Raw genomic sequence first — 27,042 nt, 5'->3', positions numbered from 1 at the left:
GCAGTAGTCTGATTACTCCTGGTTATCAGATTACTGCCAATAGACTTAGTGGAACAGCTGATCATAATAAACGTCTGTAGAACAAGAAAGGGAGGAGCCTCATGCTTCTTCCTCACTGACAGCATTTAAACATAATTAGTTGGTGTGTAGGTCCTGAAAATACTATGAAGACAGGAATGAGTGGACCTGCTGTGACTGAAGGAGCTCAGACTCCTCCTTTCTGCTCCTCAGATCCTGAAGGAAATGATGGAGGAGATCGACTACGACCACGACGGCACCGTCACTCTGGAGGAGTGGATTCGGGGGGGCCTCACCACTATCCCTTTACTGGTGCTGCTGGGCATGGAGACGGTGTGTGTGTGTGTGTGCACGTGTGTGTGCGTGTGTCTGTGCATGTATATATGTGTGTGTATATGTGTGGTTGTGTGGTTGTGTGTGTGTTGGAACAAATGATCAAGGGAACGTTAAACATACAGTCCAGACAAACACGGAGACAATCGGTAACAACGGTTACCATGGTAACACGTGACGTCATAAAGGATTCAGATCCTGCAGAGCTCCAGAGACCATCTGGATGATCCAGAGGAGGATTGGGAGAAGGTCATGTGATCAGGTGAAACCAAAATGAACCTCTTTGTCATGAACGCCGCTCGCCGTGTTTGGAGGAGGATCAATGCTGAGTTTCTCTCAAGAACCTGATCCTGTAAACATGGGGTGGAGTTTTAGACATAGTGTATGTGAAGAAAGGTGTGGCTTCAGACAGCTTTGATCAGTCCTTCTATGTCGTGTTCTAAAAGCTTTGATTATTCTTATTATACGAACCTCATAGTGTGGTGAAACGTCTTCACAGAAGAAGGAGAGAGGTGATGTCTGTTGTGGGGGGGTTGTCTTCGGGGTGTTCTTGCAGAACGTGCAGGAGGACGGGCAGCACGTCTGGCGCCTGAAGCACTTCAACAAACCGGCCTACTGTAACTTCTGCCACACTGTGCTGCTGGGCGTCCGCAAGCAGGGCCTCTGCTGCTCCTGTGAGCCCCCACGCCGTCTGCCGGCACCCCCTATCTGCATGGCCGTGTCATTTATCAGCATTAGGAGCATTCAGGCTTTTGCCAAGGGTGTTTCTGTTAATAATTTTTGGCAGTCTAACTGTTTCTGCCGTCTAGCTTTGGGATTTTCAGTGTCTTTCCTACACTTTAGCCTTTTCAGGTCAGTTCTTCTCTGCTAAAGTGTTTCAATTACAGCTTTTCAGCAAAAGCAGACATTTCCCACAGCGGCTACCATTTACTTCATGTTGTTGTCTTTCAGTGGATCAAGCTGAATGTAACCTTTTGCTGTTTTCTTCCCTCTTACTTCCTTCAGTATGCAAGTACACAGTGCACGAGCGCTGCGTGTCCAAAGACATCGCTGCCTGCATCAGCACCTATGCCAAGTCCCGCAGACACACCAACGTGAGTACCAGCGTTCTGCTTCCTGGAAAGTGAGCCTTGGTGTCTGTTATCATGTCAGAGGCTGACCTTTGTAGTCTCCTGTTGACGTTCTCGCCCTGAAATGCTCCTCCAGAACCATCCATGGACAAACGAAGGTCAGGAAAAGAGTGACCTGCCACTCCGATCATCTGTTGATCTATTTTTAAGGTGTTCCCAGTCGACTTTTAATTAGGATTTTGCTGTTTTTAGGCAAAATCAGAAAGTCTGTGTTGTTTTTGGAAACTTAGATCTCAAAGTTGTGACACTTTTTGGCCATATATTCCTGCCAATGTGGTGGCAGAAATATCAAAACTGCATTCTTGCAGATTTTTGCATCTGCTCCTAATTCACAACAATTTGAATAAAGCAATAATGCAGTTTTAATCCTATTTTCTTCATGTATGTTCTGCTACAAAAACATGTTAAAAACCCCACAGTAGCAGGTTTAAAGGTTGTCATCTGGACTTCTTAACCAAAAGGCTTTGTCAATGTTAAAACACCATTTTCCTTGGATTGGGTCTTTTAATAAATGAAAAAATGAGGATTTTAAGGGTTTCTTTATGACTACTGTTGGAAAAGTTTGGATCCAGAACACACCTAAGAAGTCCTCTTCATCAACGGAGTTAAATTAGCAAAACAAAAGGCCGTGACCCCCCCAGCTTTGGATAGCAGTGTATTTGTTTTCACAGGAGAAAACAAAAAATAGATCAATTCTAATAAAACATTTCTGTGTTGGCATTTCAAGGAGTATTTATTGCCATTTGCTGTGAACAGAGCAGATTCACAGAATAGGAATTTGCTGCGGTGCTAATGTGTGACATAAAACATAAGAATAGAAAAAATGAACAACAGTAGGCAAAATAAAAAAGTGACACAATGGTCAGAACAATAAATAGAAACTAGAAGAAGCTGCATTTCCAGAAGAAAATGCAGGGTTGAATGCTGTACTGCTGAATGAAAGCTGAATTAGCTGAAGAAATGGCTTAACTGTTCTGGAAAAACCTTGAAAAGTTAAAGGTGCAAAAGTCCTAGCAGGAATAAGATGAAAATGTTGAACATTGTAATAGTAGAATGGTTAAAATAGGTCAAAGTTTGTAGAAGGAGTTAAGCATTAAATCTGAAATTGTTAAAAAATGGCTGAACTGTTGAAAATGTAAAGATAATGCTAATATGGCTAAAAGTGCTAGCATTGGAATCAGCATTATCAACTGACTCCAAAAAACACGTTGTTTGAGAGTATCATATTGGTAAAAGCTACATGTTCTAAGTTGATAGAAAATCCACTTTTTTCAAAATGGCGGCTTTCTATTAATTTTATCTCCATAGCAACCATTTTACGTTTGGGTCGCCTGGGTATGACGAACAAATCGACGTCAGTTTCAGACAAATCGGAAAAAGTAAACCTTTGGACGTCCTTAGCAACGAAGTTTGTTGGCTAACCACGCCCACATTCCTTATATGTCCAGATCCAGTGAATTTTAATATGTTCTGTTCCAGCCATGGATGAAGTTTATTGCAATATTTGCTTCATATTTTGTCATAAAATGGCCACCAAACAGTAGGTTGTGTCGACATCCCATAATGATTTCTAACCGTATTTTATGGCCCAAAGCTGAAAGAGTTGAACATTGAAATAGTAGAGTGGTTAAAATAGGTGAAAGTTTGAAGGAGTTTAAAATTGCTTCACATTTTGGCACAAAATGGCATTTAAACCGTAGGTTGTGTTGCCATCCCATAATAAGTTCAAAACCAATGCTGAAATCAAAAGCCTTGTGAAAATTTCAATGTTTGAACGGTGTCTCTAGCTGAAAGCATGTTGAAGTTACAATGGTTAAAGTAAACAAAGGTTTTCAAGGATTATGCTTGTATTTAAATGGAGCATAGCTCCTGTAAAATCCTGGAATTTCCTGGAATATCTTGAAAATTTCAAGGATATGAAAGACCAAAATTCATAACTTAAAGGAATAAGCTATAAGAGTTGAACATTTCAATAGTAAAATGGTTAAAAACAGAAGTTTAAAAACGCCTCACGTTTAGGCACAAAATGGCCGCCAAACAGTAGGTTGTGTTGCCATCCCATAATAATTTCAAAACGTATATTGAAGTCCAAAGCCTTGTGAACATTTCTATATTTGAACAGTGCCTATAGCTGAAAGCATGTTAAAGTTATAATGCTTGAAAGCAACAAAGGTTTTCAAGGATTCTCCATGTATTTAAATGAAGCAAAAATCTTGGAAAATCCTGGAAAATCTTGGAATATCTTGAAAAGTTCAAAGATTTGAAAGACTAAAAGTCGTAGCTGAAAGGAATAAGCTGAAAGGGTTGAACATTGTAATAGTAGAAGGATTAAAATACGTGAAAGTTTGAAGAAGTTTAAAATTGCCTCACATTTTGGCACAAAATGGCCGCCAAACTGTAGGTGGTGTTGCCATCCCATAATAATTTTGAACCTTATGTTAAAGTCCAAAACCTTGTGAACATTTCAATATTTGAACGGTTTCTCTAGCCAAAAGAATGTTAAAGTTACAATTGTTTAAAGAAGCAAAGGTGTGGCCAATGGAGCAAAAAGATTGGAAAATCTGGGAATATCCGGGAATATCTGGAAAAGTTCAAAGATTTGAAGGACCAAAAGTCATAGCTGAAAGGAATAAGCTGAAAGGGTTGAACATTGTAATAGTAGAATGGTAGAAATAGGTGAAAGTTTGAAGAAGTTTAAAATTGCCTCACATTTTGGCACAAAATGGCCGCCAAACTGTAGGTGGTGTTGCCATCCCATAATAATTTTTAAACCTTATGTTGAAATCCAAAACCTTGTGAACATTTCAATATTTGAACGGTTTCTCTAGCCAAAAGAATGTTAAAGTTACAATTGTTTAAAGAAGCAAAGGTGTGGCCAATGGAGCAAAAAGATTGGAAAATCTGGGAATATCCGGGAATATCTGGAAAAGTTCAAAGATTTGAAGGACCAAAAGTCATAGCTGAAAGGAATAAGCTGAAAGGGTTGAACATTGTAATAGTAGAATGGTAGAAATAGGTGAAAGTTTGAAGAAGTTTAAAATTGCCTCACATTTTGGCACAAAATGGCCGCCAAACTGTAGGTGGTGTTGCCATCCCATAATAATTTTGAACCTTATGTTGAAGTCCAAAACCTTGTGAACATTTCAATATTTGAACGGTGTCTCTAGCCAAAAGAATGTTAAAGTTACAATTGTTTAAAGAAGCAGAGGTGTGGCCAATGGAGCAAAAAGATTGGAAAATTCAGGAATATCCGGGAATATCTGGAAAAGTTCAAAGATTTGAAGAACCAAAATGTCATAGCTAGAATAAGATGAAAGAGCTGAACATTTTCATAGTCGAACGGTTAAAATAGGTGAAAAATTGTAGAAGGAGTTTAACTGTGAACTTCTGAACGAAAAATTCTCCATGTATTTCAATGGAGCAAAAATTCCCGGAAAACCTGGAATATCTTAAAAAGTAAAAGGATTTGAAAAACCAAAAGTCATAGCACAAATAAGCAGAAAGAGCTGAACATTTTAAAAGTTGAATGGTTACAATCGGTTAAAAATTGTAGAAGGAGTTAAGCGGCGAAAAACGGCGGAAGATAGGTGTAAAGAATAAAAAAAATAAACTAGAAGGAGCTGCATTTCCAGAAGAAAATGCAGGGTTGAATGCTGTATTGCTGAATGAAAGCAGAAATATGATGAAAAAGCTGAACATTGTAAAAGTAGAATGTCTAAAATAGGTCAAACATTGTAGAAGGAGTTAAGCATGAAAGCTGAAATTGTTCAAAAAAAATGGCTGAACTGCCTGCAAAATCCTGAAATATTTTGAAAAGTTAAAGGACCACAAGTCAAAGGTGAACATTGTAAAAGTAGAATGACCAAAACAGGTCAAAATTTGTAGACGGAGTTAAGCATGAAAGCTGAAATTGTTGAAAAAATGGATGTACTGTTGAAAATTTGAAGATGATGCTAAAATGGCTGAAAGTGCTAGCATCAGCATCATCAACTGACTCAAAAAACCACATTGTTTAAGAGTATCATATTGGTAAAAGTTACATGTTTTAAGTTGACAGAAAATCCAATTTTTTCAAAATGGCGGCTTTTCTATTAATTTTATCTCCATAGCAACCATTTTACGTTTGGGTCGGCATGGGATGACGAACAAATCGACGTCAGTTTCAGACAAATCGGAAAAAGTAAACCTTTGGACGTCCTTAGCAACGAAGTTTGTTGGCTAACCACGCCCACATTCCTTATATGTCCAGACCCAGTGAATTTCAATATGTTCAGTTCTAGCCATGGATGAAGTTTATTGCAATATTTGCTTCAGATTTTGTCATAAAAAGGCCACCAACAGTAGGTTGTGTCGACATCCCATAATGATTTATAAACGTATTTAATAGTCCAAAGCCTTGTGATCATTTTAATGTTTGAACGGTGTCTCTAGCGACAAGTATGTGGAAGTTATATTGGTTGAAAGAAACAGAGGTTTCAAATTTGAAAAACGCAAAATGGCTGCCAAACAGTCTCCATCCCACAATGACTTCAAACCTTGATGTTGTAATACAAAGCACTAATCATTTGACAGTAAAAGTGTAGCCACATCCTGCAGCAGGAGATATTCTGGCATATGCAGAGCTTCAAGATCAATTCTCTCAACTATGCATGTGCCATTACTTTTTGCACACACATCCATGTGATGGAGAGATATATTGATCATCAGCTAGCTAGCTAGCTGAGTGATACAGCATTTATTTTCATTAAACCACTAACTTATGTGGGGCAAAAACATGATAGTCACTTCTCGTAACAGCCACCTAACTCATGGTTTGGGAATCAACACTTTCCCATGAGCCTTCACTTTTGAAAAGTCGCAGGATTTAAAGGACCAAAAGTGGTGGTAAAAAAAAATTTTGGAGGTAAAAAAATTGTAAAAGGGGTTAAACAAGGCCTGAAATTATTGAAAAAATGGCTGAATTAATGAAAATTTGAAGATTTGAAGGAAAGGAATGAGCTGAACTGTTTCATACAATGGTTAAAGTAAGTAAAAACCTGTAAAAGAAGTTAAGCACAAGGATTCTCTATGTATTTTAATGGAGCCAAAAATCCTGGAAAATCCTGGATTATCTTAAAAAGTTCAATGATTTGAATGACCAAAAGTAATAACTGTAATAAGTTGAAAGAGTTGAACATTTTAAAAGTAAAATGGTAAAAAATTTTGAAGCGTCCGAACCGGGTGTCGAACCGGGCGCCTCGTGTATCATAACTTCCCAATGCATATTAATAGGGCAAAAATTCCCGGAAAAACTGGAATATCTTAAAAAGTAGAAGGATTAGAAGTACCAAAAGTCATAGCAATAATAAGCTGAAAAAGCTGAACATTTTAAAAGTTGAATGGTAAAAATCGGTTAAAAATTGTAGAAGTAGTTAAGTGTCAAAAAACGGCGGAAGATAGTATAAATAATAATAACTAGAAGGAGCTGCATTTCCAGAAGAAAATGCAGGGTTGAATGCTGTACTGCTGAATGAAAGCTGAATTAGCTGAAGAAATGGCTTAACTGTACTGGGAAAACTTTGAAAAGTTAAATGTGCAAAAGTCCTAGCAGGAATAAGATGAAAAAGTTGAACATTGTAATAGTAGAATGGCTGAAATAGGTCAAAAGTTGTAGGACTTAAGCATGAAAGCTGAAACTGTTGAAAAAATGGCTGAATTGTTGAAAATTTGAAGATGTTGCTAAAATGGCTAAAAGTAATAGCATTGGAATCAGCATCATCAACTGACTCCAAAAAACACGTTGTTTGAGAGTATTATATTGGTAAAAGCTACATGTTCTAAGTTGATAGAAAATCCACTCTTTTTAAAATGGCGGCTTTTCTATTAATTTTATCTCCATAGCAACCATTTTATGTTTGGGTCGCCTGGAGATGAGGAACAAATCAACGTCGGTTTCAGATGAATCGGAAAAAGTAAACTTTTGGACGTCCTTAGCAACGAGCTTTGTTTGCTAACCACGCCCACATTCCTTATATGTCCAGATCCAGTGAATTTCAATATGTTCAGTTCCAGCCATGGATGAAATTTATTGCAACATTTGCTTCAGATTTTGTCAAAAAATGCCCACCAAACAGTAGGTTGTGTTGCCATCGAATAATAATTTCAAAACGTATGTTGAAGTCCAAAGCCTTGTGAGCATTTCAATGTTTGAACGGTGCCTCTAGCTGAAAGCATGTTAAAGTTATAATGCTTGAAAGCAACAAAGGTTTTCAAGGATTCTCCATGTATTTAAATGAAGCAAAAATCTTGGAAAATCCTGGAAAGAATGTTAAAGTTACAATTGTTTAAAGAAGCAAAGGTGTGGCCAATGGAGCAAAAAGATTGGAAAATTCGGGAATATCCGGGAATATGTGGAAAAGTTCAGGGATTTGAAGGACCAAAAGTCATAACTGAAAGGAATAAGATGAAAGGGTTGAACATTGTAATAGTAGAATGGTAAAAATAGGTGAAAGTTTGAAGAAGTTTAAAATTGCCTCACATTTTGGCACAAAATGGCCGCCAAACTGTAGGTGGTGTTGCCATCCCATAATAATTTTGAGCCTTATGTTGAAGTCCAAAACCTTGTGAACATTTCAATATTTGAACGGTGTCTCTAGCCAAAAGAATGTTAAAGTTACAATTGTTTAAAGAAGCAAAGGTGTGGCCAATGGAGCAAAAACGTTGGAAAATCCGGGAATATCCGGGAATATGTGGAAAAGTTCTAAGATTTGAAGGACCAAAAGTCATAGCTGAAAGGAATAAGCTGAAAGGGTTGAACATTGTAATAGTAGAATGGTAAAAATAGGTGAAAGTTTGAAGAAGTTTAAAATTGCCTCACATTTTGGCACAAAATGGCCGCCAAACTGTAGGTGGTGTTGCCATCCCATAATAATTTTGAGCCTTATGTTGAAGTCCAAAACCTTGTGAACATTTCAATATTTGAACGGTGTCTCTAGCCAAAAGAATGTTAAAGTTACAATTGTTTAAAGAAGCAAAGGTGTGGCCAATGGAGCAAAAAGATTGGAAAATCTGGGAATATCCGGGAATATCTGGAAAAGTTCAATGATTTGAAGGACCAAAAGTCATAGCTGAAAGGAATAAGCTGAAAGGGTTGAACATTGTAATAGTAGAAGGATTAAAATACGTGAAAGTTTGAAGAAGTTTAAAATTGCCTCACATTTTGGCACAAAATTGCCGCCAAACTGTAGGTGGTGTTGCCATCCCATAATAATTTTGAACCTTATGTTGAAGTCCAAAACCTTGTGAACATTTCAATATTTGAACGGTGTCTCTAGCCAAAAGAATGTTAAAGTTACAATTGCTTAAAGAAGCAAAGGTGTGGCCAATGGAGCAAAAACATTGGAAAATCTGGGAATATCCGGGAATATCTGGAAAAGTTCAAAGATTTGAAGGACCAAAATGTCATAGCTAGAATAAGATGAAAGAGCTGAACATTTTCATAGTCGAACGGTTAAAATAGGTGAAAAATTGTAGAAGGAGTTTAACTGTGAACTTCTGAACGAAAAATTCTCCATGTATTTCAATGGAACAAAAATTCCCGGAAAACCTGGAATATCTTAAAAAGTAAAAGGATTTGAAAAACCAAAAGTCATAGCAGAAATAAGATGAAAGAGCTGAACATTTTAAAAGTTGAATGGTTAAAATCGGTTAAAAATTGTAGAAGGAGTTAAACGCCAAAAAACGGCGGAAGATACTATAATAAACTAGAAGAAGCTGCATTTCCAGAAGAAAATGCAGGGTTGAATGCTGTACTGCTGAATGAAAGCTGAATTAGCTGAAGAAATGGCTTAACTGTACTGGGAAAACTTTGAAAAGTTAAATGTGCAAAAGTCCTAGCAGGAATAAGATGAAAAAGTTGAACATTGTAATAGTAGAATGGCTGAAATAGGTCAAAGTTTGTAGAAGGAGTTAAGCATTAAAGCTGAAATTGTTGAAAAAATGGCTGAAGTGTTGAAAATTTGAAGAAGTTGCTAAAATGGCTAAAAGTGCTAGCATTGGAATCAGCATCATCAACTGAATCCAAAAAACACGTTGTTTGAGAGTATCATATTGGTAAAACCTACATGTTCTAAGTTAATAGAAAATCCATTTTTTTCAAAATGGCGGCTTTCTATTAATTTTATCTCCATAGCAACCATTTTACGTTTGGGTCACCGGGGCATGACGAACAAATCGACGTCAGTTGCAGACAAATCGGAAAAAGTAAACCTTTGGACGTCCTTAACAACGAAGTTTGTTTGCTAACCACGCCCACATTCCTTATATGTCCAGATCCAGTAAATTTCAATATGTTCAGTTCCAGCCATGGATGAAGTTTATTGGAATATTTGCTTCAGATTTTGTCATAAAATGGCCACCAAAATATACGTTGTGTCAACATCCCATAATGATTTCTAAACTTATTTTATAGTCCAAAGCCTTGTGATCATTTAAATGTTTGAACGGTGTCTCTAGCTACAAGTATGTTGAAGTTATAATGGTTGAAAGAAACAAAAGTTTGCAAGGATTTTTTTCAATGTATTTCAATGAAGCAAAAAATCCTGTAATATCCTGAAATATCTTAAAAAGTACAAGGATTTGAAAAACCAAAAGTCATAGCAGTAATAAGATGAAAGAGCTGAACATTTTAAAAGTTAAACGGTTATAATCGGTTAAAAATTGTAGAAGGAGTTAAGTGCCGAAAAACGGCGGAAGATAGCATAAGAGGAAAACAAATGTAACACTAAAAGGAGCTGCATTTCCAGAAGAAAATGCAGGGTTGAATGCTGTATTGCTGAAAGAAAGCTTAATTTGTAAAAGAAATGGCTGAACTGAGCTGAAAGAGCTCAACATTTTAAAAGTAAAATGGTTAATATAGGTGCAAACCTGTAAAAGAGGTTAAGCACAAGAATTCCCTATGTAATTTAATGGAGCAAAATTCCTGGTAAATCCTGGAATATCTTAAAAAGTTCAATGATTTGAATGACCAAAAGTAATAACTGTAATAAGTTGAAAGAGTTGAACATTTTAAAAGTTGGTTGGAAGAAAATTTTGAAGCGTCCGAACCGGGTGTCGAACCTGGAACCTCATGCACCGTAACTTCCCAATGTATTTTAATAGGGCAAAAATTCCCGGAAAAACTGGAATATCTTAAAAAGTAAAAGGATTTGAAAAATCAAAAGTCATAGCAGGAATAAGCTGAAAGAGCTGAACATTTTAAAAGTTGAATGGTTCAAATAGGTTAAAAATTGTAGAAGTAGTTAAACGCCAAAAAACGGCGGAAGATACTATAATAAAGAAACTATAAGGAGCTGCATTTCCAGAAGAAAATGCAGGGTTGAATGCTGTATTGCTGAATGAAAGCAGAAATATGAGGAAAAAGCTGAACATTGTAAAAGTAGAATGTCTAAAATAGGTCAAACATTGTAGAAGGAGTTAAGCATGAAAGCTGAAATTGTTCAAAAAAATGGCTAAACTGTCCTGCAAAATCCTGAAATATTTTGAAAAGTTAAAGGACCACAAGTCAAAGGTGAACATTGTAAAAGTAGAATGACCAAAACAGGTCAAAATTTGTAGACGGAGTTGAGCATGAAAGCTTAAGTTGATTAAAAAATGGCTGAACTGTTGAAAATTTAAAGATGTTGCTAAAATGGCTAAAAGTGCTAGCATTGGAATCAGCATCATCAACTGACTCAAAAAACACATTGTTTGAGAGTATCATATTGGTAAAAGCTACATGTTCTTGGTTGATAAAAAAATCCACTTTTTTCAAAATGACGGCTTTTCTATTGATTTTATCTCCATAGCAACCATTTTATGTTTGGGTCGGCATGGGATGACGAACAAATCGACGTCAGTTTCAGACAAATCGGTAAAAGTAAACCTTTGGACGTCCTTAGCAACGAAGTTTGTTGGCTAACCACGCCCACATTCCTTATATGTCCAGATCCAGTGAATTTCAATATGTTCAGTTCCAGCCATGGATTAAGTTTATTGCAATATTTGCTTCAGATTTTGTCATAAAAAGGCCACCAACGTTAGGTTGTGTCGACATCCCATAATGATTTCTAAACGTATTTTATAGTCCAAAGCCTTGTGATCATTTTAATGTTTGAACGGTGTCTCTAGCGACAAGTATGTTGAAGTTATATTCGTTTAAAGAAACAAAGGCTTCAGATTTGAATAACAAAAAATGGCTGCCAAACAGTCTCCATCCCATAATGACTACTTAACATTTGACAGTAAAAGTGGAGTCACCTGCTGCAACAGGTGACATTCTGTCACATGTTGAGCCTCAAGATCAATTCTCTCAACTGTGTATGTGCCATTAGTCATAACACACTCATCAATGTGTAATGGTGAGTTATGTTGATCATCCGCTTGCTAGCTGAATGACACAGCAAAATATTTTCATTTTAACAATATCACATGTGGTGTGAAAACATGATAGTCACTTCTCGTAACAGCCACCTAACTCATGGTTTGGGAATCAACACTTTCCCATGAGCCTTAGCGGCCGTGGGCGGGGCTAAGGCCCGGGTCCCAACGCTTGTCCACAAGATGGCTGCAGCACATGTTTGAACTGCAGCTTCCAGCTACGAGGAGGAAAATAAAAAAAAACATCAAAACTAACTTAGATTTGCTCCCACTGTTTTTTCTAACATACATTGAGTGTTTGTGTGTGTGCTTTAAGCTGCTGTGATCATTTTAACGTTTGAATGGTGTCTTTAGCTAAAATTGTGTGGAAGAAGCAAAGGTTCTTGAAAAGATAAAGGAACAATGAATGAAAGCTGAATTTGCTGATGAAATGGCTGCACTGTCCTGGCACTGTAAAAGGATAAAAAGTCAAAGCTTATGAGTAACCCCACCTGAAAGAAAATGTTTCCATGTAACGAAATATAATTGAGTTAGTGGAACTGAATTTTATCAAGAAAGGCAAGGTAAAAAAAACATGCAGAAAAAGTCAGATGCTGGAATCAAACTCAGAACCTCAGTATTGTAAGACCACTTACTAAGCCATTGAGCCAACACTTCTGTGATGACAAGATGCAGCCGGTATATATTAATCAGGCTTGTCGTGTATCATCTTATTGGGAAAAGCCGAGTTGAAATGATTTCAAGCCACAGTTCGTTATTTACGTGGAAAAAACGAACGACAGTTTTCACTTTTGAAAAGTCAAAGGATTTGAATGACCAAAAGTGGTGGTAAAAAAGGATTCTCAATGTATTTAAATGGAGCAAAAATCTTGGAAAATCCTGTACAAGCATGGAATATCTTGAAAGGTTCAAGGATTTGAAAGATCAAAAGTAATAGCTGAAAGGATAAAGCTGAAAAATCTTAACATTGCAACAGTAAAATGGTTAAAATAGGTAAAAACTGAAGTTAAAAATCACCTCACATTTAGGCAAAAAATGGCCGCAAAACCGTAGTTGGTGTTGCCATCCCATAATAATTTCAAAACTTATATTGAAATACAAAGTCTTATGAGCAGTTTAATGTTTGAACGGTGTTTCTAGCTAAAGGCATGTTGAAGTTACAATGGTTGAAATAAACAAAGGTTTCAAGGATTCTCCATGTATTTTAATGGAGCAAAAAATCCTGGAAAATCCTGGAATATCTTAAAAAGTTCAATGATTTGAATGACCAAAAGAAATAACTGTATTAAGTTGAAAGAGCTCAACATTTTAAAAGTAAAATGGTAAAAAAAAATTTAAGGGTCCGAACCGGATGTCGAACCCGGAACCTCATGTACCATAACTTCCCAATGCATTTTAATAGGGCAAAAATTCCCTGAAAAACTGGAATATCTTAAAAAGTACAAGGATTAGAAGTACCAAAAGTCATAGCATTAATAAGATGAAGGAGCTGAACATTTTAAAAGTTGAATGGTTAAAATAGGTTAAAAATTGTAGAAGAAGTTAAGTGTCAAAAAACGGCGGAAGATAGTATAAATAATAATAATAATAAATAAAGAGAAACAGGAAAACAAAGGGTTGAATGCTTTACAGCATTCAACCAACTAGAAGGGGCTGCATTTCCAGAAGAAAATGCAGGGTTGAATGCTGTATTGCTGAATGAAAGCTGAATATGCTAAAGAAATGGCTGAACAGAGCTGGAAGAGCTCAACATTTTAAACGTAGAATGGTCAAAGTGGGTAAAAAACTGTATAAGAAGTTAAGCTATAAGATTTCCCATGTATTTTAATGTAGCAAAAATCCTCGAATATATTTAAAAGTTCAAAGATTTGAGAAAAAAGTCATAGCGGGAATAAGCTAAAAAAGTTGAACATTGTAATAGTAGAATGGCTAAAATAGGTCAAAATTTGTAGGAGTTAAGCATGAAAGCTGAAATTGTTGAAAAATTGGCTGAACTGTTGAAAATTTGAAGATGTTGCTAAAATGGCCAAAAGTGCTAGCATTGGAATCAGCATCATCAACTGACTCAAAAAAACACATTGTTTGAGAGTATCATATAGGTCAAAGCTACATGTTCTAAGTTGATAGAAAATCCAGTCTTTTCAAAATGGCAGCTTTTCTATTGATTTTATCTCCATAGCAACCATTTTATGTTTGGGTCGCCTGGAGATGAGGAACAAATCAACGTCGGTTTCAGATGAATCGGAAAAAGTAAACTTTTGGACGTCCTTAGCAACGAGCTTTGTTTGCTAACAACGCCCACATTCCTTATATGTCCAGATCCAGTGAATTTCAATATGTTCAGTTCCAGCCATGGATGACGTTTATTGCAATATTTTCTTCAGATTTTGTCAAAAAATGCCCACCAAACAGTAGGTTGTGTTGCCATCCCATAATAATTTTTAAACGTATGTTGAAGTCCAAAGCCTTGTGAGAATTTCAATGTTTGAACGGTGCCTCTAGCTGAAAGCATGTTAAAGTTATAATGCTTGAAAGCAACAAAGGTTTTCAAGGATTCTCCATGTATTTAAATGAAGCAAAAATCTTGGAAAATCCTGGAAAATCTTGGAATATCTTGAAAAGTTCAAACATTTGAAAGACTAAAAGTCGTAGCTGAATAGAATAAGCTGAAAGGGTTGAACATTGTAATAGTAGAATGGTAAAAATAGGTGAAAGTTTGAAGAAGTTTAAAATTGCCTCACATTTTAGCACAAAATGGCCGCCAAACTGTAGGTGGTGTTGCCATCCCATAATAATTTTGAACTTTATGTTGAGGTCCAAAACCTTGTGAACATTTCAATATTTGAACGGTGTCTCTAGCCAAAAGAATGTTAAAGTTACAATTGTTTAAAGAAGCAAAGGTGTGGCCAATGGAGCAAAAAGATTGGAAAATCTGGGAATATAAGGGAATATCTGGAAAAGTTCAAGGATTTGAAGGACCAAATGTCATAGCTGAAAGGAATATGCTGAAAGGGTTGAACATTGTAATAGTAGAATGGTAGAAATAGGTGAAAGTTTGAAGAAGTTTAAAATTGCCTCACATTTTGGCACAAAATGGCTGCCAAACTGTAGGTGGTGTTGCCATCCCATAATAATTTTGAACCTTATGTTGAAATCCAAAACCTTGTGAACATTTCATTATTTGAACGGTGTCTCTAGCCAAAAGAATGTTAAAGTTACAATTGTTTAAAGAAGCAAAATGTGGCCAGTGGAGCAAAAAGATTGGAAAATCTGGGAATATCCGGGAATATCTGGAAAAGTTCAAGGATTTGAAGGACCAAATGTCATAGCTGAAAGGAATAAGCTGAAAGGGTTGAACATTGTAATAGTAGAATGGTAAAAATAGGTGAAAGTTTGAAGAAGTTTAAAATTGCCTCACATTTTGGCACAAAATGGCCGCCAAACTGTAGGTGGTGTTGCCATCCCATAATAATTTTGAACTTTATGTTGAGGTCCAAAACCTTGTGAACATTTCAATATTTGAACGGTGTCTCTAGCCAAAAGAATGTTAAAGTTACAATTGTTTAAAGAAGCAAAGGTGTGGCCAATGGAGCAAAAAGATTGGAAAATCTGGGAATATAAGGGAATATCTGGAAAAGTTCAAGGATTTGAAGGACCAAATGTCATAGCTGAAAGGAATATGCTGAAAGGGTTGAACATTGTAATAGTAGAATGGTAAAAATAGGTGAAAGTTTGAAGAAGTTTAAAATTGCCTCACATTTTGGCACAAAATGGCCGCCAAACTGTAGGTGGTGTTGCCATCCCATAATAATTTTGAACCTTATGTTGAAGTCCAAAACCTTGTGAACATTTCAATATTTGAACGGTGTCTCTAGCCAAAAGAATGTTAAAGTTACAATTGTTTAAAGAAGCAAAATGTGGCCAGTGGAGCAAAAAGATTGGAAAATCTGGGAATATCCGGGAATATCTGGAAAAGTTCAAGGATTTGAAGGACCAAATGTCATAGCTGAAAGGAATAAGCTGAAAGGGTTGAACATTGTAATAGTAGAATGGTAGAAATAGGTGAAAGTTTGAAGAAGTTTAAAATTGCCTCACATTTTGGCACAAAATGGCCGCCAAACTGTAGGTGGTGTTGCCATCCCATAATAATTTTGAACTTTATGTTGAGGTCCAAAACCTTGTGAACATTTCAATATTTGAACGGTGTCTCTAGCCAAAAGAATGTTAAAGTTACAATTGTTTAAAGAAGCAAAGGTGTGGCCAATGGAGCAAAAAGATTGGAAAATCTGGGAATATAAGGGAATATCTGGAAAAGTTCAAGGATTTGAAGGACCAAATGTCATAGCTGAAAGGAATATGCTGAAAGGGTTGAACATTGTAATAGTAGAATGGTAGAAATAGGTGAAAGTTTGAAGAAGTTTAAAATTGCCTCACATTTTGGCACAAAATGGCCGCCAAACTGTAGGTGGTGTTGCCATCCCATAATAATTTTGAGCCTTATGTTGAAGTCCAAAGCCTTTTGAACATTTAAATGTTTGAACGGTGTCTCTACCTGAAAGCATGTTGACGTTACAATTGTTTAAAGAAGCAAAGGTATTGTCAATGGAGCAAAATAATTGGAAAATCCGGGAATATCCGGGAATATCTGGAAAAGTTCAAGGATTTGAAGAACAAAATGCCATAGCTAGAATAAGATGAAAGAGCTGAACATTTTCATAGTCGAACGGTTAAAATAGGTGAAAAATTGTAGAAGGAGTTTAACTGTGAACTTCTGCACGAAAAATTCTCCATGTATTTCAATGGAGCAAAAATTCCCGGAAAACCTGGAATATCTTAAAAAGTACAAGGATTAGAAGTACCAAAAGTCATAGCAGTAATTAGCTGAAAGAGCTGAACATTTTAAAAGTTGAATGGTTACAATCGGTTAAAAATTGTAGAAGGAGTTAAGTGCCGAAAAACGGCGGAAGATAGCAGAAGAGGAAAACAAAGGGTTGAATGCTTTACAGCATTCAACCAATAATAAATAAAGAGAAACAGGAAAACAAAGGGTTGAATGCTTTACAGCATTCAACCAATAATTTGTGCAAACTGAGGATGGAGAAGGTGCAGGTAGTGGACAGGTAACTGGACATATAGATGAAAAGATTTTAGGGGGGAGGAGTTAAAAGGTGTTCATGAGTCTGACTGCAGAGGGAAAGAAACTGTTCCTGTGTCATGAGGTTCTGGTCCTGATGGACCTTAGCCTCCTGCCTGAAGAGAATAGTTCAAGTAGACCATGTCCAGGGGGAGACGGGTCGACCTGCACCTCCCCGGGTTCTGGAGACGTAGCGGTCCTGGACAGATGGGAGGCTGCAGCCAATCAGCTTGTCAGCTGAGCGCACAATACGCTGCAGTCTGTTTATGACCCTGGCTGTGGCTCCAGCGTACCACACGGTGATGGAGGAGGTGAGGATGGATTCTATGATGGCCGTGTAGAACTGAACATCATCTGGGCCGGCAGCTTGGCTTTCTTCAACTGCCACAGGAAGTACATCCTCTGCTGGGCCTTTTTGAGCGAAGAGCTGATGGACGGCCCCCACTTGAGGTCCTGAGTGATGGTGGTGCCGAGGAAACAGACAGAGTCCACTATGGTGATGGGAGAGTCTGTCATGATGAGGGGGGGGGGGTGAGGGGGCTGTGACTCTCCTGAAGTCCACCATCATCTCCACTGTCTTCTGGGCGTTCAGCTCCAGGTTGTTGATGCTGCACCTCGACACCAGCCGGTCCTCCTCCCTCCTGTAGGCAGACTCATCAGCTATTGAGAAAGTGCAAAAACATGTAATTATTGATGTGGAAACCTCACATACAGTATTTACGTTCAAAAGTGGCTGAATGTGTTGGAGTGATGAAAAGATGTAGCTCGATGCCTAATCAAAACGCCTTATTTATTTTGTATCACTCCTTCATAATGGCATATTTGAATTACTGTATTGAAGTTTGGGGAAATTTTTACAAAACAAATTTGCATCCTCTAATTATACTCCAAAAGTGAGCCATCAGATTAGTTCACAAAGTTAAATATAATGAGCACACCAATTCACTTTTTCTTAACAAATTTAATTTAAAATGACAGGATTTGGTTGATTTTAAAACTGCTCAAATCATGTCTAAAGAATCAATAAATTTTCTGCCATCTAATATTCAAACTTTGTTTCAAAGCAGAGATGCGGTAAATAAATACAACATGAGAGGAACCAACAAATGTTATCAACCTAAAGTAAGGACAACCCTAAAATCCACAGTGAAGGGTGTCACCCTATGCAACGATCTGCTGGAGGATGTGAAAACTTGTAAAAGTCTTGTCCAGTTTAAATGTTTCTTTAAAAGATACATAAGGAAGAAGTACCATGAAGTAATGTAACAATGATGAACAGGCTTAGGAATACGTTTCACATCTATGAGTTAGTGGATTTATTTATTTATTTTCTCTATTGAATCCAAATCCATAAGCTATGGGAAAGTGAAAGGAAGAAAAAGGAAAAAGATGCATAAAGGAGGAAGAAAGAGAAGGGGGGGGGAAGGGGGGATGATGAAGCAGGAGGGAGAAGGAAAAGACAAAAGAACATGTGTTTATATGCTTACTTGTGTTGTTGGTGTGTTTTGGTTTGTTTTTTCTTTTTCAGCTGAGGTTTTCTGTTTCTTTCTTCCCTTTTTATCTTCTCTTTTACGTGGGTGGGGTCGGAGTGTTTGGGCATGTTTGTCTGTCTTTGTCTTGTGTATGTAGTGTGTTAACGTTATAATGTTAAATGTTTCATTTTGTTGTTGTCGGTTATGAGTTGTGTTGAGTGGGGGATTGGATTCCTATAAGCATAAGCTTCATCCAATCCGCTTTCAAATCAAATTTTCAAAGTCTTGTATTGACTTATTTTATTTAATGTAATTTTTGTTTTGATTTGAAATAAACAATTGAATTGAATCATGGTTAGAGAGGAGCCAGATGAGGGTGGTGTCATCTGCAAACTTGATCAATTTGACAGAGTTGTGGCTGGAGGTGCAGCGGTTGGTGTCCAGGGAGAAGAGCAGAGGAGACTGTGGAGATCCTGTGCTGATAGATTGGGTGGAGCAGACATTCTTCACACACTGCCTCCGGTCCAGCCTTTGCAAGCACAATATTAAAGCTAAAACTCCTGAAGCGTCCAGTTATTTTTTTAAATTACAACTGGAAATGTGAGCTTTTATAATTATCTATAAATTTAAAGTCAGGAATGCTGCAGAAGACTTTGACATGAACAGAGGAGCATTCAGCCTGTGAAAGTCCAACCGAACCCGATCAAAGTTCACGTTGCAGAATTTCCTGTGAAGAAAAGTCCGGATCGGCTGGAAGTGAAGGAAAAGCAGAGAAAAACTCTGAGGGACATGTTGTACGTTTAAAGGAAAGACATTTGAAACAGAAAATTCTGAAAACTTGAATTTAGAAGAAAGTGAAATCCTGAAAGGAAAGGAAAAGCTGACGTTTCTGTGTAACAGCTGCTGCTGTCATGCAGCGATGATGATGCTCTCCATCTGATGACGGAGCCGGTTCTGGAGCAGAAATGATGTCCCCCGACCCCGATCATGTCCCGTAGCCAATGGGCTTAAAGCCCCGCCCCCATGTCAAATAGTCCCAGTCGGACAATTTTGTAAACCATTAAAAAAAAATACAATATTATAAAGGGATCCAGGTTGGTCTCTAGCTTCTACGTCTTTTATCATTTCACACTTGAACTATAAATATCAAGTACAAATACTCCAACTTCTAGCTAGATACAACTGTTGACTATAAGTGAGAAAAAATGGACAATAATTAGTCATGAGAGAAAGTTTGGTGACTGCACTGTTAGTATCTCCAGAACTATTGAACATTTATGATTCAATAAACAGCGCTGATCAAAATATGAAATAAAGAAATATCTGATCCTAATCAGGAGACTACATCTGATTTCCGGGTTGGAAACCACCTTATTGGGCCTGACCGCATAATTGGAAATTGGACCATCCCTACAAATGAACATGTTTGGTCACAGTTTTAACCCCTTGTGTTATCCTATGACCCCCCCTCCTTCCATTGATGTGTTCTCCCTACCATGACAAAGGTGGATAAAGGTGGAAAGATTTCATGTAATCCATGGACACCAGTGAAGATCACAAATCATTGAAGAAAAAAGGTTCAGAGCACTGTCTAGTGGGTCTAGATGACCCAACTCCCAATGTTAAAGTGCCTAGGATAGCACAAGGGCTACGCCAAAGGCTCATTTGTGATAACCAGCACGCCCTTCAATATGACACCAGATATTTACCAAAAATAGGAAAAGCAAACGTGGGAACTTTGAATTTTGGGATGCTGCCTCTCAATATTGATGCTTTCATAAATGTTCTATTTAGTCACTGGAAACACCAAACATTTTGACGAAACTGCACTTTTGTTCTAATTATTCATGGTTTATTTGACTTGGAATGATTGACGAGATCAAAATTAAATTCTATTTCTTCTTGCTCTTTTTTTAGAATAGATAAAATTAAAATGTAATTGAATCAAACTTGGTCCTAATATTACTCTCTAAAAGAGAGAGTATCTACAGTGGGAGGATTTCTGTCTGTCTAGTGGGTCAAGATGACCCCACTCCCAATGTTAAAGTGCCTAGGATAGAACAAGGGTTAGGTTTTCACATTTAAATCTGGGTTTCCCTGTGAGCTGATCCTGGTTTGACTCCATATTCCTGTTGTCCTGAGGGGCTGTAGAAAACCTACCAGGAGCCTTTGAGCAAACAATAAAAGGGTCTGACATTCTTACACTCAGAAACTACGGTTTTTTGTGGAGTCCTGCAGAGCTGACCATTCGGCGGTGTGTCTCCGTAGGCCATGCTGCACGTGTGGATGGAGGGGAACTGCCCCTCCAACTGCGACCGCTGTCACAGAAGCATCAAATGCTACCAGGGGCTGACGGGCCTGCACTGCGTCTGGTGTCAGATCACTGTGAGTCTGGGGGGGGGGATTAGTGCTGAGTCAGGGATCTCTCAGGATTTAATCCAGATTCAGTATGGAATCCAAACCAGGACTGGAAACTACAGCAGTCAGATGCTGTGACACTTTATGCATGTGAAAGATTTAGTGATGAACCCTTAGCTGGAGCTTCTGCTCGTGTGTTGGTGGGGCATTACCTCTCAACTCCAGCAGGTGTCACTGCAGACCACTGTGGCTCAGAACCCAGAGTTCTGCTCAGGATCCAGAGTTCTGCTGTGGACCCGGAGTTCTGCTCAGGACCCAGAGTTCTGCCCAGGACCCAGAGTTCTGCTGTGGACCCGGAGTTCTGCTCAGGACCCAGAGTTCTGCTCAGGACCCAGAGTTCTGCTCAGAATTCAGAGTTATGCTGTGGACCCGGAGTTCTGCTCAGGACCCAGAGTTCTGCTCAGAATTCAGAGTTATGCTGTGGACCCGGAGTTCTGCTCAGGACCCAGAGTTCTGCTCAGGATCCAGAGTTATGCTGTGGACCCGGAGTTCTGCTCAGGACCCAGAGTTCTGCTCAGGATCCAGAGTTATGCTGTGGACCCGGAGTTCTGCTGTGGACCCAGAGTTCTGCTCAGGATCCAGAGTTCTGCTGTGGACCCAGAGTTCTGCTCAGGATCCAGAGTTATGCTGTGGACCCGGAGTTCTGCTCAGGACCCAGAGTTCTGCTCAGAATTCAGAGTTATGCTGTGGACCCGGAGTTCTGCTCAGGACCCAGAGTTCTGCTCAGGATCCAGAGTTATGCTGTGGACCCGGAGTTCTGCTGTGGACCCAGAGTTCTGCTCAGGATCCAGAGTTATGCTGTGGACCCAGAGTTCTGCTCAGGACCCAGAGTTCTGCTCAGGATCCAGAGTTATGCTGTGGACCCAGAGTTCTGCTCAGGACCCAGAGTTCTGCTCAGGATCCAGAGTTATGCTGTGGACCCAGAGTTCTGCTCAGGACCCAGAGTTCTGCTCAGGATCCAGAGTTATGCTGTGGACCCGGGGTTCTGCTCAGGACCCAGAGTTCTGCTCAGGATCCAGAGTTATGCTGTGGACCCGGAGTTCTGCTCAGGACCCAGAGTTCTGCTCAGAATTCAGAGTTATGCTGTGGACCCGGAGTTCTGCTCAGGACCCAGAGTTATGCTGTGGACCCGGAGTTCTGCTGTGGACCCAGAGTTCTGCTCAGGATCCAGAGTTATGCTGTGGACCCAGAGTTCTGCTCAGGACCCAGAGTTCTGCTCAGGACCCAGAGTTATGCTGTGGACCCAGAGTTCTGCTCAGGATCCGGAGTTATGCTGTGGACCCAGAGTTCTGCTCAGGACCCAGAGTTCTGCTCAGGACCCAGAGTTCTGCTCAGGATCCAGAGTTATGCTGTGGACCCAGAGTTCTGCTCAGGATCCAGAGTTATGCTGTGGACCCGGGGTTCTGCTCAGGACCCAGAGTTCTGCTCAGGATCCAGAGTTATGCTGTGGACCCAGAGTTCTGCTCAGGATCCAGAGTTATGCTGTGGACCCAGAGTTCTGCTCAGGACCCAGAGTTCTGCTCAGGATCCAGAGTTATGCTGTGGACCCGGAGTTCTGCTGTGGACCCAGAGTTCTGCTGTGGACCCAGAGTTCTGCTCAGGATCCAGAGTTATGCTGTGGACCCAGAGTTCTGCTCAGGACCCAGAGTTCTGCTCAGGATCCAGAGTTATGCTGTGGACCCGGAGTTCTGCTCAGGTCCCAGAGTTCTGCTCAGGTCCCAGAGTTCTGCTCAGGTCCCAGAGTTATGCTGTGGACCCAGAGTTCTGTTCTGGTTGACTAAAGTGCTCTCCTGTGTTTTAGCTGCACAACAAGTGTGCGTCCCATGTGAAGCCGGAATGCGACGGAGGCGTGCTGCGGGACCACACGCTGCTGCCCTCCTACATCTGCCCCGTGGTGCTGGTGAGATGCCCTCTTTGCTGCTTCTGCTGCCCTCAGCTCTCAGGTTCCATTCTGCAGCTTCAGCCAAAGCATGGAGGTAGATGGTCCACACCTGAGGAGGCTCCGCCCCCATCTTTAGTTGGATCTTCCCCTGTTCCTTCATCGCAGATCATCAATAGCCGCGGTTACACGTGCTAAATATCTTGATTGGATCAATGGTCGGATTAGAATTCAACCGTGTTCATTGGCTCAGAAAACCTTTTTCCGATTAGAACAAACGTTCACATGGCCTCACTTTTGGTGGGAATAAATCATCTGGGCATGCTCAGTAGTGTTGAAAATACCGGAAGAGGAAATGAGTCCTGATGTAAACAAACCTAGCTGCCATGCATATTTATGCAGCAGCTCAGTAATATACGAGACGATCTTCTAAACGTGCTTTTATTAATGTTGTGAATATTATGAAGCGCCTGTTTGCTCATTCAGTGCTTTGTTTGTGGAAGAACGGAGCCGGAAGAATCCAGGGCTAAGAGAGGCTAACACACGCTAACAACACGCTAACAACACCATTAGCCTTCTATGAACATAATCCATGCAGGAAATTCTGCAATCTGCATCCTGGCTGAATGTAAATATGTGGGAATAACATCAGCCTTTATTTTCTCGGGACACGACTGGAAACACAAATCCATGTGATTGTTTGAACGGTTTCTAAGGACTGAGACACATTTCTGCTTTGAACAGCTCACACACCGCCCAAGAGCCGCTGAGTGAGCTGGAAGTCCGAGCTCTGCCCGGAGACACGGTTCTCCTGAGTCCGGGACGGATCGCAGTCACACAAAAAAACAAAACAACAAAACGCACACGTAACGAAGCATCCTCCCTCCCCTCAAACACAAACTTATTAATCCGGCTGCTCTGCTCAGAGACACAGTTCGCCCGGTCCACCGGCACCCGAGCCCGGACCGCACAGGGTCCAGACGTCACGGGGCACGAAGCGCTCCTCCCCCGCACCCCCCTCGTGAGGGGCGTAAGAGAGGGGAGCGGCAAAGAGCCAGCGGGACAAGGGCGGGGCGGCGCTGTGCTCTTCGCTCTGGGCGTCTGCGGAGCAGTCAGCCGGTTTGAGCTCCAAAGCTTCTGTGGAGCGAAACACCGTCTGAGCATGACGTTAAACCAGAGCAGAAGTGACACGATCGGAATGAACCGTTCACAATCGGATCAACAATCGGTATGACCCACCTATCTACAGTACACAGATATGGAAAAGTGGAATGCGGGAAAAGTTCCATCCTTATTTTTTCTTCACTAGAAGAAAACCACCAACCGTCTTTAATCAGAAACCTTTTCTATCAAATGTGACTGCCAAATAAACTAGAATAAAGTTCTAAGAATGAATCTTCTCTTCCTTCCTTTATCCCTTTATTTCCTTATTTTAAGGAATGTTTTGTTCTAAAGTAGAAGTTAAATATAACCTGATGTTTGCTTTATACGTTTAATCTAGGAATAAAATGTGAACATTTGTTCATCCGTTTGAACCTCTGTCGTCTGCTTTCCTGATGTTTTCTCCGACTGCAGTCGTTCCTGATAATCTTTTGTGTTCGTTACGGTTTTTGTCCGTCTTTCACAGGAACGCCATCACGCTCTGAGGCTGGGGGACGGAGACCCGCCTTCCTGCATTAACCCAGATGACTGCTGTCAGATTCTCAAGTTCTCCCCAGGTGATGGTCAGGCTCTACAGGTAGGACACTCCACCACCACGGTTTGCTAGATCCAGGTCTCATTTTTCGTCAAACTGTTTTCTGGTTCTCATTAGATCACCCCCCTGCCAGGAACCTGCCCCCTTCTGGTCCTCGTCAACCCAAAGAGTGGAGGAAGGCAGGGAGAAAGGTGAGCTCTGACAGTGATTTGACTAAAGACAACAAATTTATACGGATACTGAGGGATGTAAATATTTATGGATGGATGATTGATTTCTATAAACCAGGATTCACTCTAAGTCCAATTCAGTTTAGTTTGTTGCTATGAACAGGTTAACTATGAGCGGGTTATTTATGACTGAGTTATTTATGACCGGGCTAGTTATGAACAGGTTAGTTATGACCGGGTTAGTTATGACCGCGCCAGTTATGACTGGGTTAACTGTGACCGGTCGGGTTAAGTTTGACCTCTTGGTGTATTTGCCCGTCCTATCATTCACTCAATATGTAGTGATCCAGCTTTGCTTCTCCTCTAGGGTGTTGAGAAAATTCAGGTACCTGTTGAACCCGAGGCAGGTGTACAGTCTGGAACAAGGGGGGCCGATGGTCGGGTAAGTCCAACCAGCTCCTAACCTTTGTTTTGGGAAAACATGGATTTGAAAAACCTCAAGTGAAGAGAGAAGCATCGTTCTGGACACATCAGCTGTGTTCCATCCATCCTTCATCTTTCATTTGTCTTGGGTTTGGGTCGCGGGAGCAGCAGCTTTGGAAGGAAGATTTCCCTCCCCACCTCTGCAGGAGGAGGCTGATACAAGGCCAGCACAGAGACAACACTAAGTTTCTCTAACCGCACTAAGCCTTGCACTCTAGGAAACATTTGTTTTCCATTTTTCTGCCACTCAATCAGTCCTTTCCCGTAAATGGTAAATGGCGTATGCTTATTTAGTGCTTTTCTACCTACAAGGCCCAAAGCGCTTTACAGTCACACACACATTCACAGACTGATGGCGGCTCCGCTGCTGAACACTGGCGCCAACCTCCCACCAGAGGCAAGGTGGGGTTCAGTGTCTTGCCCAAGGACACATCGACTCATGGGCGTGAAAGGCGGGAATCAAAGCTGCAACCTTACGATCATGGGTCGACCGCCCTACGGCTGCACCACAGCCGCCCACCCTGTAAATCTTCCTCACACTTCCTGTACCAGCGCAGTTCTTCTGATTAAATTCAGTCTCAAAACTCCAGTTTGCTCCACTATTCACCTGTTTGCCTTCAACACATTCAAATAAACACGCAGAAGCACATTTACCCCTGAAGACAGGATTCTGATGCCCCCTGACAGGTCCTGTCTGTTTCCTCCAAAAGTTGTTTCAGGGGGTGTTTATGTTGGAGGCAGACGGGTGTAATGTCAGTGAGCCATGGATGGACGGACGGACATGGTCATCAAAGAACTTTATAGAAGACTCTGAATGATTATTTAAACCTGGACTGTTGCCCCCCCCCCCTCGGGCAGGAAGTTCTTGCTTTGACTTTGAACAGAATCTTTGGAAAACTAACAAACCCAGCCTGGACAAAAAAACCACATCTTAACTTAAGGTTTATGTGGTTCTCAGCTGCTGTTGGTGTTTTTACTGATGTCACGGTCAAGCAAGTGGGAAAAAAATCCACATCCAGGGAAGAACCGTAAGAGAAGATGGAACAGAGTCGCAAGAATTGATTTACAAATAATAACGACCCCACATATGGGAAAAGCAGCAAGCCAAAATGAACAAAGTGCAGAGACACAAAATTGAACTTCAGCTGAAGACACAGAGCGATTCCATTGATGAGCAAAGGGCAGGCAGCTGTGACCTCTAAACAGGATCCGCAGGTGAATGGGCGGAGTCACAGCCATCCTGAACATAAACTCAAGAAAAAAAATAAAAAACCAAACCAGCAAATAATGAGATTCTGTTTGTAATTTACATCTTTGTTCTGCTGGAAGAGCAAACTCCTGCCTCCAGAATGATGACGGATTTCATGAACCTTCACAGAGTCACCGCGTCCTGTACCAGAAGCAGCTTAGCAGCCCAGACCATAGCTAAACCTCCTCCGTGTTTCTCAGCTGGCACAGGGACCAAAGAGCTCATGTTATCAGAAGCTTGAGCGTTTCGGTGTCAGACTGGGTGAAAGTATGCTGGCAAACCTGGGTTTGACTCTCCAACCCCCCAAGGGATGACACATTAGCATAGAAGCATCAATTCAGAGCACCGTTGGCATTGCTGAAGCCTCAGCTGTGAGGCACCAACAGGATTCAGAGTAGAGCAGTTTGTCTGCATGGCCTTCAGAGGCGCTGTTGGCCTCTTTAAGAAGAAAACAGCACCTTTAGCCCCCCCTTCCATTGAGGTCTTCTCCCTACCATGACAAAGGTGGATAAAGGTGGAAAGATTTCATGTAATCCATGGACACCAGTGAAGATCACAAATCATTGAAGAAAAAAGGTTCAGAGCTCTGTCTAGTGGGTCTAGATGACCCCACTCCCAATGTTAAAGTGCCTAGGATAGAACAAGGGTTACAGGGATAAATCCAG

At 40.2% G+C, this 27,042-nt stretch overlaps 1 protein-coding gene across 6 annotated transcripts in view; it reads left to right on the top strand.

Annotated features, from left to right (window-relative positions):
- The window catches only part of dgkg (diacylglycerol kinase, gamma), a 208,322-nt gene that overhangs the window by 82,640 nt on the left and 98,640 nt on the right, over nucleotides 1–27,042 (top strand). For all 6 annotated transcript variants that reach the window (XR_013652859.1, XM_078939829.1, XM_078939828.1 and 3 more), the window contains exons 9-16: nucleotides 232–351; nucleotides 908–1,025; nucleotides 1,357–1,445; nucleotides 20,751–20,867; nucleotides 22,702–22,800; nucleotides 24,407–24,517; nucleotides 24,593–24,666; nucleotides 25,013–25,087. Coding sequence is in view for 5 of the 6 variants with exons in the window: in XM_078939829.1 (XP_078795955.1) it covers nucleotides 232–351; nucleotides 908–1,025; nucleotides 1,357–1,445; nucleotides 20,751–20,867; nucleotides 22,702–22,800; nucleotides 24,407–24,517; nucleotides 24,593–24,666; nucleotides 25,013–25,087 (803 nt within the window). In the remaining variant the exon portion in view is untranslated. The remainder of the gene's footprint in view (nucleotides 1–231; nucleotides 352–907; nucleotides 1,026–1,356; nucleotides 1,446–20,750; nucleotides 20,868–22,701; nucleotides 22,801–24,406; nucleotides 24,518–24,592; nucleotides 24,667–25,012; nucleotides 25,088–27,042) is intronic.

This window comes from Oryzias latipes, chromosome 21 (genome assembly GCF_053564925.1).
Source record: "Oryzias latipes strain Hd-rR chromosome 21, Olatipes_Hd-rR_3.1".
Lineage (NCBI taxonomy): Eukaryota > Metazoa > Chordata > Actinopteri > Beloniformes > Adrianichthyidae > Oryzias > Oryzias latipes.
The sequence above is the reverse complement of the archived record's forward strand: the minus strand, read 5'-3'. Positions and strand labels throughout refer to the sequence as shown.